Here is a 15,375-nt window from a genome sequence, read left to right on the forward strand (position 1 = left end):
AAAGTTCCATGTCCCTTCAGTGAAGTGGACACAGTATATGAGGATAGACCTGATTGCAGAGATGATTGAATACAGTAAATTACAGGCCAGTTTATGACAATGTTTAACTACCTCCTATTATTTACCATTTCATTACTGTTATGAATGACTGTTATTTTCCTATTTTCACAACCAAATCTGAACTTTAATTATTAGAACCATTTGAATTCAATACAATATTGCTAAATAAAACCCCAAAGATAAAACAAATTGTTGGTATGTCTTACCTGATGCATTCTGCATGACGGTGGTCACTTGGATTGACTGTGTACCTGGAGTGGTGGTCTTGTCAGCCATGGTTGAAGCCATTGGAGCGGATGTAAAGAACTCTGTGCTCATCTCTGTTGCTGTGTCATCCTCTGTCAGGGAGTCACCGCTGTGCTCTGGCACCAGAGGGATGGACTCATCAAAGACGTTTACACTTGTTGTCACATCTTCAGCTGAGGTTCCAACATCAATAGTGGCGGATGTTGCTGCTGTAGATGTGGTCACTTTCTTGTAGATGTCAGAAGGTGTGTCTACATCCTGGGCTTGAGGCGTGGTTTCTATGGCAGTGCTTGTAGTCCCTTGAGGTCCTCTGCTGCCAGGTCTGGTGTTACACATAAAGGTGGAGTAAGCAGGTAAGACTGTGGTCTGTTGGGGTGGACTAGTTGGTGGTTTGGCCTCCAACTTTGTCACAATATCACCACTGTTGTCTGGGAATGGTGTTGTTGAATGAAGCCTAGTGATTGAAGGTGATTCTGACGGGATGAACACTTCCTCGCTGGTCAGTTCTGTTGAGTCGGTCGGAGTGTAGGTGAGGTCCGAGGTGATCCCAGAATCTACAATAGTTTCCTCAGTGCTCCCCTTAGCAAACATGGGCTCTGTGCTGAGAGAGGCGTCTGGTATGGGCACATCAGGTTGGATTGTGCTGATCTCAAAGCCTATCTGATCGTCTGGATCTTCGGAGGATTTTGCTGATGACTCTGTGGTATCAGTGGTCTCTGTTGTATGTTCGGTTACTGAGAGAGTGCCACCTTCGTAGGGAAAATATTCCACATGACGTGTAACACTTTCTATGTTACCGTCTGTTGTGGCTGCTACATAGTCATGGTCTTCATGTCCCTCTTTGATTGTGGGTGCAGCTGTGGTGAATAGCTCTTCTTCCTGCTCTGCGGGTGTGGTGACAGGTGGAGACATGCTAGTGGAGAACATAGATGGAAGATGTGTGGGAACTGCAGTGTCGGGAGACTCTTCTGCCTCTGACACTGTTTCAGCTTTTGGGGTTAGTGTAGTAGTGCTACTCTCCAGCAAAGGGATGGTGGATGTGATGGTGCTGGTGAAGATTTCCACCACAGACATATCCACAAAGGATGTCTGATTGATCACCTTGGTCCTTCCTGAGAACACACATAAGCAGATCAAATAATATAGGAGAAATTATAAAAAATAAAGACAATTGTTGGCCTTGCTGATGTGCAAAAGGATGCAAAGATCACACCACAACAAATGGCGATCCTTTCACTTAAATAAAATGTTACACAAACATGTTGTGTAGAAAAGATTACAGAAAATATTTTTATAAAAACGTACATCTTTAAACCTTACTGTACGGAAGACAGTTTGTGAGACAAGTCTTAAATTGGATAGCAGTCAAAGAGCAACATGCCACAGTTGCAAATGTGACACTTATCATTTAAGCACCCAAAGTGTTGTACCCGATGACAAACTATCTCCCTGCAGATGAAGTTATTTTCAGAATGTATTATTTTCTGTGAAAACCTAAGTGCACTTTCAGTACCACTTTAAAGGTGCCATAGAAAGTATCTATCTGGTATTTTAAATTATTCTCTGATGTCTACAAAGAAGGTTTATAACTTTGGTTGATCCAAAAAAATGTCCAGATGTGGCTTTACAGGCCCATCTATAACCCTATGATTTGGTCCTAGAATGAATTAAGCTGAATTGCCTTATTTGGGGGCTCATTTAAATAATTATGACAAACTCTGCTTTGATTGGCTGGTTTACAAGGAGCAATCCATGGCTGTCTCAGAGCCCACAGAAGTAAGTGAAGTTTGCGAAACTGTGAGAGATGAACCATGGAGGCTATTGGCATCCAACCTTACATGTTTGAGCCTTTATCGGAGGAGGAAACCGATGGATTTGAAGAACAGCCAGTTGGTCGGAGATTGGAGAGCAATGTTACGGAGTGGTAAGTGTTAGCCTTTGTGTTTCCAGCAGCTGGTGTATGCAAATGTTGGGGCTGGACTACCGTGTGTGACGTAACACACAGGGATTGTTGTAATTCGCCCGTTTTACTGCTGTGATATGCATTTTCATGATTTGCACGTGAAGGAGAAACAATGGTGTTTGAGGTTCACGGTATGACAGTTCCATGTACCGAACTCTCCTTATTCAACTATGCCATGGTAAATACAGTTTTCCATTCTATGGCACCTTTAAACATTTCCAGATCTGCTTGAACAGTATTCACATGACTATAACAGAAGAGCATTTAGACCTTGGGTAATCTAGTGTTTTGGTTTTGATTGAAGTGCCCTGACTATTTGTTGTCATTCCTGTACCCTGTGTCTCTCCTACACAGTTTGCTTGCATGTTCTCCTGTCATTGAGCAGCAGCCTATGATTTCATTTCCCTCAGCTTTGGTCTTCAAATGCTTCTAATGAACTTGTCTACTTTTTAATAAGTTATTCCCTTTGCCTCCTTTATGTTTGCCTCTACCCCTGTGTCCTCCCGTGCTCTCTCATTTACTCACACCCACTAAAAGAAACTTAGAAAGCTTTCCTTGCTGGCCCATACAGACCAAATAAAGCCAGATGTGAACCATTACGTACCAGCACTCTTTTTTCATGAAACTATCTCTGATGTAAGGGGTGAGACATGTTTTTCCTTAAAAGAAAAAAAGGGCCTTCTCTCAGAGAGTGCATTATCTCACCAATGCTGTTACTGGGGCTTTTGTTTCACCAGTCCAATGCATAGACCAATCAGACATCAATTATCCCCCTTTTCCTCTGCAACAACCTCTGTTCACCCTGTCGTGTAGCCAAACTGAAGTAGGTTTACATACTATTTTTTTTGAGAGTGGGAAAGCAGGAAATGATGGAGAGGGTCCAACCAAACAAGGGTACTTGAAAAGCACTTAGACGGGGTGTAAATACAACAGGACTGAGAGAGTTGACATGGAATACACAGAGCAGGAGGTGAGGGTGGCCTGTTTGTGTGCCCTCTGAACTCCATGGGGACTTATCACCGCGAGAGCTAGCATAGCTCAGGGGCAGTAAATGGACAGGCAGGGGACAGCTTATCTGTCCAACCTCTCATTTGTAAAGATGGAAAGGCCAGGTCAGGGGTCGCCAAGGATGACTGGATTTAGATGTCCAGCAGTAGCTTTGTCCATTATCCAAACGTCTGCTCTGATAAGTACAAGTGAGAGTGACAGAGGGCAAACTCTGACAGCGGAAACAAGATGAGAAAGGCGTAAAGGGAGTTAGATAGTGAGACTAAAAAGGCTGACAGGTGAGGTATTATTTACTTTTGCTGCATTTCTAGATGGTGGCCATCATCTTTCATTTGGCTCTACCCTGGGGATACTGATTAGTTAAGAACACTCCTATTTGAGAAGGGATTACCGTTATTGTGCCAACCTCCAGTGAACCATGAAGTGTCACTATTAATAAAGACTCATAGCTATATTACACTGATTTCCTATAGTCAGGAGTCACCACAGTTAGAAAAGACAAGAGATTTCCATGCAATCAACATATGACCAAGAGTTTACAGAGTTTGATTATTGTTTAAGAACAAAGCAGTCTCAATTAGCCCAGCTGGAATTAATTATGTTTTTTTGTTTTTTTTACAACAAGGACTGTTCACAAACCCTTACTCACTGTTAGTCATTAATTCCTCATTGAAATACGAATTGCTATCTCCGTCGCTTTTAAAGTAAAGAGGTAAAGTTTGCCACTGAGATTTTACTCCCATCTTGACAAATGTTAATGCCTGGACTCTCCAATCTGTAATACAAGTGTGGCATGTGACACACAATGCCCATAAGACATAAATCATTCTTTTAGAACAATGGAGAAAATGAGACAGACGCAAATAGCACATGAAATCATAACTCCTTTCAGTCCAGGCCTGGTTTTAACAGTGAATGGTTTGTGACTTCAATCACTCTGTCACTGTCTATACGAAGGAATAATCTATACCGAGGTAGGTATCACTTTGTTCCATGACATATGGTAAGTACACTAAATACAAACAACAACACACGGTGAGTAATGTACCTGTAAAACAGTAAGCCCCAAGCTTCCTGGTTGGTTCGGGAAAGCCAGTCTGGTTTTTGTAGCGGTACATGGTCCTGACACCGAGCAGGCCTCCCCCACACTGCAGTCTGGGTACTGCCACAGGGTGTCGTACACTGCCGTCGGAGAGCCAGCCATAGTCACATCTGTCCAGACCTTGTCGCCATGCAGCGTGGAGCTGGCCAGGGGATGCCAGGACAGCATTCCTGCTCTTACACTCTGCACTGGCCTCCTCAAGAGTCATCTTACGGGTCACAGGAGCATAGAACACTTCACCTGAAACAAAGATTGCAGAAAGCAAAGATAAGTTAACAAAAAGCACTAACTCAAAGACATCCTGACAACAAGAGAGTCATTCCATATTTCATGTTTCAACACTCTGAACAAAAATCTAAGATTAAAGGCATTATTTTAAGTTTTCTCCAACTACAGGTGTTTTGATCATTTTGATATTTCAGTACAGACGTAGTCTAAAAAACAGCTGACAGTTACAGATTTGCAGGGCCCAGACACAAAGCATCTCCCCCAGATCATATTCAGGAAAACAATAGTTCATTCATTAAATAAATCTGAGGTGGGATAGCAATGCATGCAGACAATGTGTCTTGCCTGTCAATGAATGTGTCTGTAGTTTACGTCATAAGGTTTCCCAACGAAGCTATAAAGGTTACACTTTTAATGTTTCCTTCCCTCTGGTTCATGGAAAAGTCTTACCTTTGAAATCTGACTGCACTATGGCAACTATGAATATGTTTTTTTTTTTCCTGCAGGATAATCCAAACAGAAGTCTACTGAAATGGAAGATGTGAAATAAAACAATACAACATTACAAAAGAGGATGACTGGCTGACTGGATGTGTTCAGTTAGTCTTGGAAGTATGTCAGTTTCATACCATTAATTTACAATGGCATAATGGCATATATATGGCTCAAACACACTTTCTACAAAACTCATCCAACTCAGTGTTTTGATACATGTGGTTGACATTCCCTGTTTGACACCATTGTCTACATCTGTTCATCAAATGTAAAATACGAACCACAATACTGACTGATGGCTTCAAATTAGAAACAAATTGATTTGCAACTGTGTTGTAGCTGCGCTGCATTGTAAAGCTCCCCGATAACAATAGCAACTACAGAATGCTGACTGAAGTTAAAGTATCAAGAGGTAATTCTCATAAAACACTCTAAGTGAAAATGAGTCCAACAAGAGTTAGAGGCTGGATGATGAACAGACACTCAAAGATCTGGCTGAGATGTGAGGACTTCCCTTAAGCAGTGCCAAGTGCAATCAAAAACCCCAATATCACATTTTGGTTTCCAACTTTTTATGGTGAGGAATACATTGTGATTCCTGATGAAGAATTAAATCAATAGGTGCTTCTCTCTTACTCAGTTTCTTCAACATGACAAATTGTATGGTGTAACACAATGTATGAAAATCTAATTGTCCCCAATGCCATATTCACAGAAATGAATTAAGCGTGTTTCCACATCGGTTTTATAAGCAGTAAAAGTAATTTGCTTTGGCACTGTGATCATTTGGAGGTTTCCTCATCTCAGAGGGTGTGTCACTGCCTCTGAGCGACACCTCTTTGCTTAAGATTAGAAAAGCCACATTTATGGCAGACTTACCATCAAGTCTATCCACAAAACAGTATACATCGTAGGTGTCTGTGGCTTTCCTGGTCCCATACGACCTGACACCAGGTTTAGTCTTCAGGTTTCCAAAGCAGCCCTTCCTTGGCCTTGTGACTGGGTATCTGAACAGATAGAAAAACAAAGAAATGATCATAGGTTATATCATCTTATCTATGAACATAGCATTTCACACATCAAATATACAGTATATCATTAAATACCAGTGTTGTTTTAAGTAAAGGACTTCATGGCAGATGATTAAAACGCAGCTAACCTCACTGTCTGGTCAGCAATCCAGCCGGCATCACATTGATCAAAGCCATCTTCATAGGCAGCTTTCAGTTGCTCATATGTGGCAATGGAGGCTCCAACATTTTGGCAAGTTTGGACAGCCGTCTGGTAGTCCAAAGTGTACCTGCTGGCGCTTGCCCGGTAGTGAAACACAACACCTGACAGGAAATAAGGCAAAAAATGACGATCCAAAGGTGAAACTCAATGTTTTGTGTATAAAAACATAAACACACAAGTCTGGAATTCATCAGTGTAATTTCAGTGCCATAAATAATGTCAAACGTCTTATAAAGCACACACCATGGGTGAAATAATTGAGTCTCCCAACTTCTCTGGAAAGGGAAAACTTTGCAATAAACCAAGAGGATAAACCAAATACTGTTACAGTTTACCACAAATGAACAAGATAACTGCAGATGATGCCATGTCCCTGAAATTTCCATATTTGTGGACAGTAAACAGAACCAGAGGATATGATTGATAGATGTAATTAACATTGCAGATAGTTGGAAAAAAAATGATGCAGACTGAAAACGAGTGGAAACCAAAACTATCCCAGCTTCCCCCACCCATGTTTTCGGCATCCCGAAACATAAGTTATATCTCACAGAATACTTATCAAATGACACATAGTGTGCACATAACTACACTAGGTAGGGATCCCCCCAAGGAGAGTACTGCACCAATGTTGCATCATCTTGTATATAATTTATCACTTCTGGGGTGGGGTATTAAGGAATATTGTATTATTCAATAAAAGCAAAGGAGGTTTGGTGACACCCACGGAGTGAAACATCTTCACTGACAAGGTGGCACCCGAGATGACAGGGATGGTTGAGGTTATAACAAAGTTTTTATTCTGTCAACTTGTGGAATACCATCCATATCTGGGTAATGACTTATTGGCTTAGATGTCTGAACACTGGAGTACTTTGTATGGACAGGGACCCCAAGTGTCATCCCTTTACGAAGGCATTGCCTCTAAATAAAAAGGAGCTGAAAACTGTGGTTATTCTGAGTAACTAGTGGGTAGCGTCTGCTATCAAAGTAAGCACAAGGGCGCCCATGGTTCTCTCATATTGTTTACATATCTATCACCACTTGTATTACATTTCACTATAATAAAACCCTTGTAGCTAACCCCTCTACTTTTATGGAGCATCTTGGGGGATCATTTAGAGAATTTGATATGACCTGGGAAGGATATTATGAATGTCTTACCATCAACATCAAGGTTAACTGTATCCTGGGTGTCCTCAATGCCGTACATGACTTCACACCGATAAGTGCCGGCATCACTGGCTCGCAGCTTCACCATCGTCAACGAGGCATCACCTACATCCTCAGGGTGACTGGGCACCGATACCCGGTTCCTGTAGATGGAGCCTATTTTGATGACACCATTTTGTGCCACCAGCACCGTTGATTCCACGTCTCCAACTATTTTGGTCCATTTGATCCGTAAGTAATCTCTGCTAGAAACGGCAAGTCCATCGGAACTGATCACTGGTGCTGAGGTTGGGATGATGGAGAAGAAGCAGGGAAGATTTACCTTCCCTGAGAGGGACCCAGAGACTGGTCTGATTATCGATAATGCGTTGGGGGCTGAAATGCAAAAAGCAAAAGGGTTAAAAATGCATTTACAAATGTATTTACTTCTTTAGTATTTGCTTATTCTTTTCTGTTATTTTCCATGCTAAAACGTGTCTTTCTTCTGTTTACTTTTTTAAAATGTTGTAAGTATAGACACTACAAACTGTCCAGCTCATTTACATTGATGGGGTGTGACGCCTACACCCAGCCTAATAAAAGAAAACATGCATCATAGCCTCAAAATGGCTCTTGGAAAGGCAAACCTCATCCTTAAAATGCTGGGTGTGGGAACACATTCAACACTGACTGCAGCGTCTTTACAGCATGTTTGGATGAAGTTAAAGATAATTGGTTAAACAGTGGAGTCATGATTGCATCAGTCCAGGTTAGGCCACAGCTGAGTTCTGTGCATGTTAGTTTTGCTTCTAAAAAAATCCCTCCTTCACTAACATGATGATGACAGGTAGACCCACACAGACAGAAGTGAAATATGTCATCAGTGTGCCTCACACTAGATAATCATATGTATCTTCCTTTTCATGACCTCCTACTCTATTCTCAGCTGAAAACTTGCAGCACATTTCAGAACAGGGTAAGGATATTTAGTGTAATCCAACTGCAAACACAATTTATTTCACTACTTCGAAGACAGACAGGGTTAAATAAGCCCTAACTTGGAGGTCTGTTGACAATTAGAGTATCTCAACTTGAATGTACTGCTATGTGATGAATCTAAGGGGATGTGAAATGACAACAGGCTGAATCATGCTCTACTCTGTGAAGAGGAAGAAGATTCACCTTTTTTTGCTTTCTTCACAGGAGGGTTAGAGCAAACAATGTGGGGAATGCTCTGGACACAGTGGTGGGACAGCCCTGGAGGCATGACTGTGTGAGCTTTACCTGAGGGCCTTATTATGATGAGAGGTGAAACCAGCTGTTATTTCCAGACTGCGAGCACAGTGTAATTGAAAGGTGTCCATCTGTACGGGGCCATGAGAGCCAGGGGGGCCAACAATGCCTGAGAGGCAAACTTCAGTGGCCAACACTGTGACCTTCACCATTGAGTAAAGTCTTGGATGTTTCACACAGAAAAGACTGGAGGGGGCTTTTCACTGTCTGCTACTTAAAGAACAGAGTGAAGCTTTAAAGCAACACTGACAACCGTCGACATTGAATTTATGTTTGGTAAAACAAGGAAGATACAAAAAAGTGATAGGAGGGGAGAGAAGGGGGAAAATAAAATGAAGAGAGATGGGATTTGGGGAAAAGGAGGGAGGTACAAAAGTTGTGATTGAGAAAGAGGCAGAAGACGGAGCATGTAACTTACTTGTTGCAGTTGCAGCTTCACAGAGATAATATAGCCACAGGATAAACTTTATATAGAGTAACATCTGTTGGAAAAATTAAAAACATATGCATTAGGAAACAATGCATACATGGCCTTTATGTTTTACGTTGTTTCTCATCGTGTTTTCAGTGCATCCGTGTTCATTTAACATATAACAAATAAGTCTGCTAAAGATCATATCATGCATGGACTTCCGAATAATTAAATAGTGTAAACATATATACTCTTAATCTAAAAAAACTATTAAATACAAATATTAGTGCGGCTTCAAATCTTGTTTTAACAAATGAATACTCAACCTAGCTTACATGATCTAAACTTTAATTGGTGAGGCACTTTTATAGCCATAATAATGAATTTATCTCCTCTTCAAAAATAGAACACAGACACTTTGAAAAGTGATGGAAACAAGGGACATCAAAAAAAACAAAAAAAACTAAAAAACTAAAACTTCTTGTGAGGTCGGTATATAGAGATTTTGGAGTCTGGAGGACAGAAGCAGTGAGACCCCTGTCCTCATTGCAACCCCACTGTATAAACACAAGTGGTGGGTCGCAGTGGGAGCTGCAGACTGTTTTACTCTATAAAAGCGAGACACTCACATCTTATAATGACAGCTGGCTATGTCAAAAGATCATCAACTAAAATATGTCTGGGTGGGAAAAAGGCAATGATTGTATACTCTGTCCCAAGTCAACGGACCCACCCTAATGGAAAATAAATTAGATGACACTTTGAAGAGACAGTAACAGAAAAAGAACATCTCCAACTGCTTTTTCCCGATTTAATATGAATAATACTCAATTATATTTGGAGAATGATGTGCATAAACTACAGGCAGTCGCAGAAGGGTTTCTAGGAAAAACGAAGAAAAGAGTCATTCAACGAAAGATCATTACTTATAACACGGAGCTGTAACAGATCGCAGATGCTTGGACCTTTCGGGTTTTCTGTGCGAGAGATGATCCCGCAATTACACAAAAAGTTCTGCTCCTTGGGAGATAACATACAGATGTGTTATCCTGTAGGAAGTTGATTAAAACGTGATATCTGCTCTCTTTCCCCGCTGGTTCCTTTTTTCTCCACAAAAACACCTGTTCCTTTTCAACTGAGTATTATCATAATGGTTTTCATTATTCAAATTTAAATTCTGGGTCTACTTTTTAAACTTTAAAGTTGTTACCAATCCGCAGGGCTGACTTTTGAAGTACAGTTACTTCACTCAGTAGCGGGACACACCAGAGTAGGTTATCTGAGGACAACACGGCATCACTGGGTGCGTCCGTGTGTGGACTGAGAAGTTAACTGTAATATATGTTTGTTTTGTATGTGTTTTTCAATATGTGCTCCATATCAACAATTAAACAGAAAAAACAATAAGCTATTAATGCTACATTGTACATTATCTAGTTTAAATCAAAATGCTCAATTGATTTGTTTCAAACTGAAAATACTTACGGTTAAATGTGTTTTATTCCATAAAATACACAACTTTCGATAGATATGTCCTTAAATCCAGTTAGTCCCAGTGCATAGGTGCGTAAAATGTGTCCAAGTATGTCCACTCCAACCGGCGCAACACTTATCTCCCCGGTGCGCCTTTCTGTTCTCCTTGATGCTCCAGAGCTGCAGGTTCCCACTCCGGGATGATCCTGGTTCTGATCGGAGGGACAGAAACTGTGAAGTGCTGGCAAGAAACAAGTTCAATTTTGCTTAACGCACGCTGTTATTTCGTCATTGTTGCAGAGGAGGGGCAGAGTGCCCATCTGAAAAGTGAGTGAGACACCTTGGGGAGGAGGGGGAACAAACTTAATTTGGCCCTGTGCCTGAGAGGTGCATTATCATCCAATCAAACGGCTCCTTTTCCCTCAGATCGATCATTTGTGCAGGTGGTGACATGTCACTTTAGAGATATTGCATCTTTATCTCAGACTAGCTTAACATCTGATGTTTTATTAGTATTAAAATAATCAAATGAAGAATTAGATATACCAAAATTGAAACTTTACATTCGGGAACTCACGTCTATATCCCTGGCTTGATATAATCAACAACCTTTGATGATTAAATATCAAGTTGATGCCATATAGAGCGCACCAGTCATATCCAAGGGTGCGCAATGGAAACGGGGTGGTGCAGCTCTGGTTGGATTTGAGTCACAGTCTACTGTTTGTTCCAAACACACATTTCTGTCAATATTATGAAGGAGGACGTCCCATCCACACCATTTAGCAAATTAACAGATTTGCAGGTCCCCACTGCGCACAGAAAGAAAAATTAATCAATAATGTTTACCTGAAGAAAATCGTTTTCATTTAAGACACACGTTTTATTTGCATTGTGTTTAAGGTATCAAGTTTGGATTTCATTATGAAGTTTGAAGTCCATCAATATAAACTTGTGATCTCAAATGGAAATGGGTTATCCATGTAGGGCCGGCCCGGGGCATAGGCAGTATAGGCAAATGCTAAGGGCACATCAATCCATGGGGGGGCGCCGTAAATTGGGGGGAAGAAAAAAAGAACTATTAACGATATTTGTAGTATTTGAAACTATGCCTACATTGCGTACAGCGGCCATAAAAAACATGAATATGTCTGATATAAAGTCAGATTAGTGAAACAAATAAAATCCTTTTGCTTCCAATGAAAATCAATTTTGGTGGTTCAATGTATGATTTCATTTAATCCAATGAAACTATACTTCATATAACTCAGACAAGAACTCATCTAGAATTTAGTCTATTTAAGAACTGTGTGCAATTTTTCCATTTCATTTTTTTTACAGTACAGACACACAATAGAGAGATTTATTTAGGACTGCATATTATGGGTATATACAAAATATCAGGCCATTTGTGACTGTTCTCTATCAATGTGAAACATATATTCATCATAAATGTAAGCTTAATGAGGCCAACTTTACTTGACATAGTAGCCTTTTTATCTTAACAGTTCGACATCATGAATGACTTTAGAAGATCACACCTATCATAGTGTGACATCCTGAGACTGCAGGTGAATCAAACTGATGGGAAAGTCTGCTTATGACTCAATGGAGGTGGAGTAATTGGTAAAAATATTGGTGTCTCCTTCTGAAGGCGCTCACACCAGCTTAGGGCCGGAGCAGAGGTGATAAGCTTCTGACACAGTAGATTGCCCTTCGTAGCCCGGGGTCCTTGTAAAAAGTTGTGAGTGCCTTTTCCATACATGCCTACGTTGTAATCTTCTGCACCACTTACACACAGTATCTTTCCTCTGCAAGGCTGGACTGGTCTGGACAGCCGGACTCTGAGAACAAGAAATGAGTGCTGGCTCAGACAGAAAGGGAAGGTTGGAGCTAACAGGGTGTCAATTTTGACGAATGTCCCATGTCATGTGAACAGTCTACCACTTACCATGGCATTAAGTCTTGAATAGAAAACAACACATAAGGGGCAAATGAATACTCAACCTAGCTAACATGATCTAAACTTTAATTGGTGAGGCACTTTTATTGCCATAATAATGAATTGATCACCTCTTCAAAAATAGGACACAGATACTTTGAAAAGCGATGGAAACAAAGGACATCACATTCATCTGACATACTTTTTTCCAGAAATCATAACCCGTTTTCTCAACGGAGACCTCATTGTGAGCAGTCTCAAACAAGAACTATTTTCTTTCTAGCAAAACAGATCCGCCAACCCCTCACACTACACAGAGGGCTGCGTGCATCTAGTCATGGACGTCACATCAGGTGTATACTTGTGACAGTGCAAAATGTAAACATTATTTAGGTCCTCTTCTGAGAAGATGCTGCCTGCTGAGATGCATACTGCCCTCTGCTCTGAGGTTATTGCACGAAACAATTCACAACAAGATCTTGGGAATATTCGGAGTGACTCTGTCATAATTTCTGTAAAGGGACATTATTTTTTTGTTCCTCAAATGTCATATTTATGCACTTAAAGTATCACCTACCTAGTTCCATCAGGTTCTGTGAAAGTCAAGAGAAGGCAGACCTCTCAAAAAACCAATATCACCGGAAACTCACACCAAAACATTCTGAATAGCACAACAGGTAAGAGGTCACATTATGTCATATTGATTTAAAGGTAAGCTGTCAAAAATATATATTCAACATTAGCAGTTTGAGACAGGCATGAATTCTTTTTAAGCAGAAGAAAGTTTATGTACAGCAATCAATAATAGGCTCTGACAGAGAAAGATTGCATTCTGCCGTCAAAGCTCCAGCAAACAGGTTTCACACTGAGACCACCAACTTGAAAAGAAGCTCAAACTAACTTGGAATTTGCCACCTGACCCTAGCATAATTAACCAATACTCACTTTTAGAGTTATTGGTATCATTTAATCCTTTTCCTCCTTCACCTTCTTAACCGAGTCATCATTAAGTTAAAAGCTGCAGGTCACTAACTGCCATTTAAAAGGTCCTTACTGTATGAGTAACTGTAGGACTCCTGTTGCCTTTCAGTACCCATAAATCAACAACTCAGAGAGCCAATCTAAGAGTGTTTGATCCTGGTGATCCGCTGTGCGGGCCCCAAGATCACCGACATATCACATGACCTATAAAGGTGGTCTACCTCCGGCACCATGCCTCCTCAGACAGCATAAAATGGGCTTCAAAATTCTCTGACCATAGGGGATCTGTCCTACTGAAACTTTTTGAAGGCCAAAACTTACATGCTCATAGATGTTCTTTGATTCTGTGTAAAGAAATCATCAGATGTCTACAAGTATAAGTAGAATAGAGAAAATCAAGAATACATGTCAAGTCAACTGAAATGTTTGACATGTTTGCCACTGTATAAGTAAAACCAGAACTTAATTAGTAAACAGTGCAAGACGCACACTTTAGGTATAAAAAAATCAGCAAACCTGTGAGAAAAAACTGTTTTCACAGGGAAACAAACTTGTATGTATGTGTGTGTGTGTGTGTGTGTGTGTGTGTGTGTGTGTGTGTGTGTGTGTGTGTGTGTGTGTGTGTGTGTGTGTGTGTGTGTGTGTGTGTGTGTGTGTGTGTGTGTGTGTGTGTGTGTGTGTGTCTGCATTGACGGTGAACCCCTGTTTAGAGCACAAAATGTGGGAAAGGGAAGTAGCCTCTGGACAGACATGAACCTTGATCCTTTCAAGCCAAGTGTGGAGGCCCAGACCACCAGAATCTGATCCTTTCAGCTTTACGGAGAGGCCAAGCAAGGTAACGCACAGCACAGGAACTGATTTTAATCACATTTCTTCAGACAAAAAACAAGTTTTGTTGGCGATACCGTCTGAGGATAATGTACCTTGAAGGAAGATGGATTAAAAAGTAATTATGCGTACGGGCCTGGTTCTGACTAATATGAGATTTTTGAAGCAGAGGCTAATATGTGGTATTGAGTCTTGGAGATAAGAATATATATTACAATATTCATTTCTGCCAGCCTTAATGGAATTGAGCCTTCAAATATGGTTGTTATAGAATTGTATCAAAGGCTTAAACAACAGCAAACTCTCATAAAAATTACATTTAGCAGGAAGACGAGGGTCAATATTTGAGAGTAAACCAATAATCATGAGTGAAAACATAAATATTTTGGCTATAGAATCTGAATTGGGGGGAAAAAAGGGTCAAATTCTCATAATTAAGAATTTCTAGTTCATATTTCCAAAGAAAATGTTGGACACATCTGCACAAAACAACTTACAGTAAATTTTAGAGTTGTCAAAGGTTCAGTAAACCTGAACTGTGTTTGAGCACAACCAGACAGCAGCAATTGAATGCCACACCTTTCTCGTTTCTACGACTTCCGAACCACATAAAAATAATTAAAAGGGCAAAGAAGCTGCACACTGCCATTGTGAGGACAACTGCAGAAAGACTGTCTGGAGTCCTCTGCACTAGGTGTCAATCAACAGGCATGTGTCAGTCATGGGGGGGACAGCTGGTGGACTGTCAGTCAGTCTGACGGGCGTTACAAAGATACTTTGATTTGCCCCGCTGTCCCCGAATTGGTGCCTCTAGTGAGAGCCATCAACATGCTTTACCTTTTATTTTTTTAACATTTATCTGGATCTAATCCTCCACACTTGTATGTAGGGTTTCACAACTTAAAATCTATCTACTCTCTAGTCTTAAGTCATGTCAACAAATTCCAGATGCTACAAAA

General features: G+C 40.7%; 1 protein-coding gene across 1 annotated transcript in view; it reads right to left on the reverse strand.

The window, feature by feature from the left end:
• Nucleotides 1-8,754, reverse strand: part of LOC134873688 (versican core protein-like) — a 46,410-nt gene extending 37,656 nt beyond the window's left edge. The window contains exons 1-5 of the mRNA XM_063897489.1: nt 8,670-8,754; nt 7,500-7,883; nt 6,262-6,436; nt 5,982-6,109; nt 4,326-4,619 (exon numbers count right to left, since the gene is read on the reverse strand). Of these exons, the coding sequence (XP_063753559.1) occupies nt 4,326-4,619; nt 5,982-6,109; nt 6,262-6,436; nt 7,500-7,883; nt 8,670-8,754 (1,066 nt within the window). The remainder of the gene's footprint in view (nt 1-4,325; nt 4,620-5,981; nt 6,110-6,261; nt 6,437-7,499; nt 7,884-8,669) is intronic.
• Nucleotides 8,755-15,375: the final 6,621 nt, after the last annotated feature.

Source organism: Eleginops maclovinus, chromosome 12 (genome assembly GCF_036324505.1).
Source record: "Eleginops maclovinus isolate JMC-PN-2008 ecotype Puerto Natales chromosome 12, JC_Emac_rtc_rv5, whole genome shotgun sequence".
Lineage (NCBI taxonomy): Eukaryota > Metazoa > Chordata > Actinopteri > Perciformes > Eleginopidae > Eleginops > Eleginops maclovinus.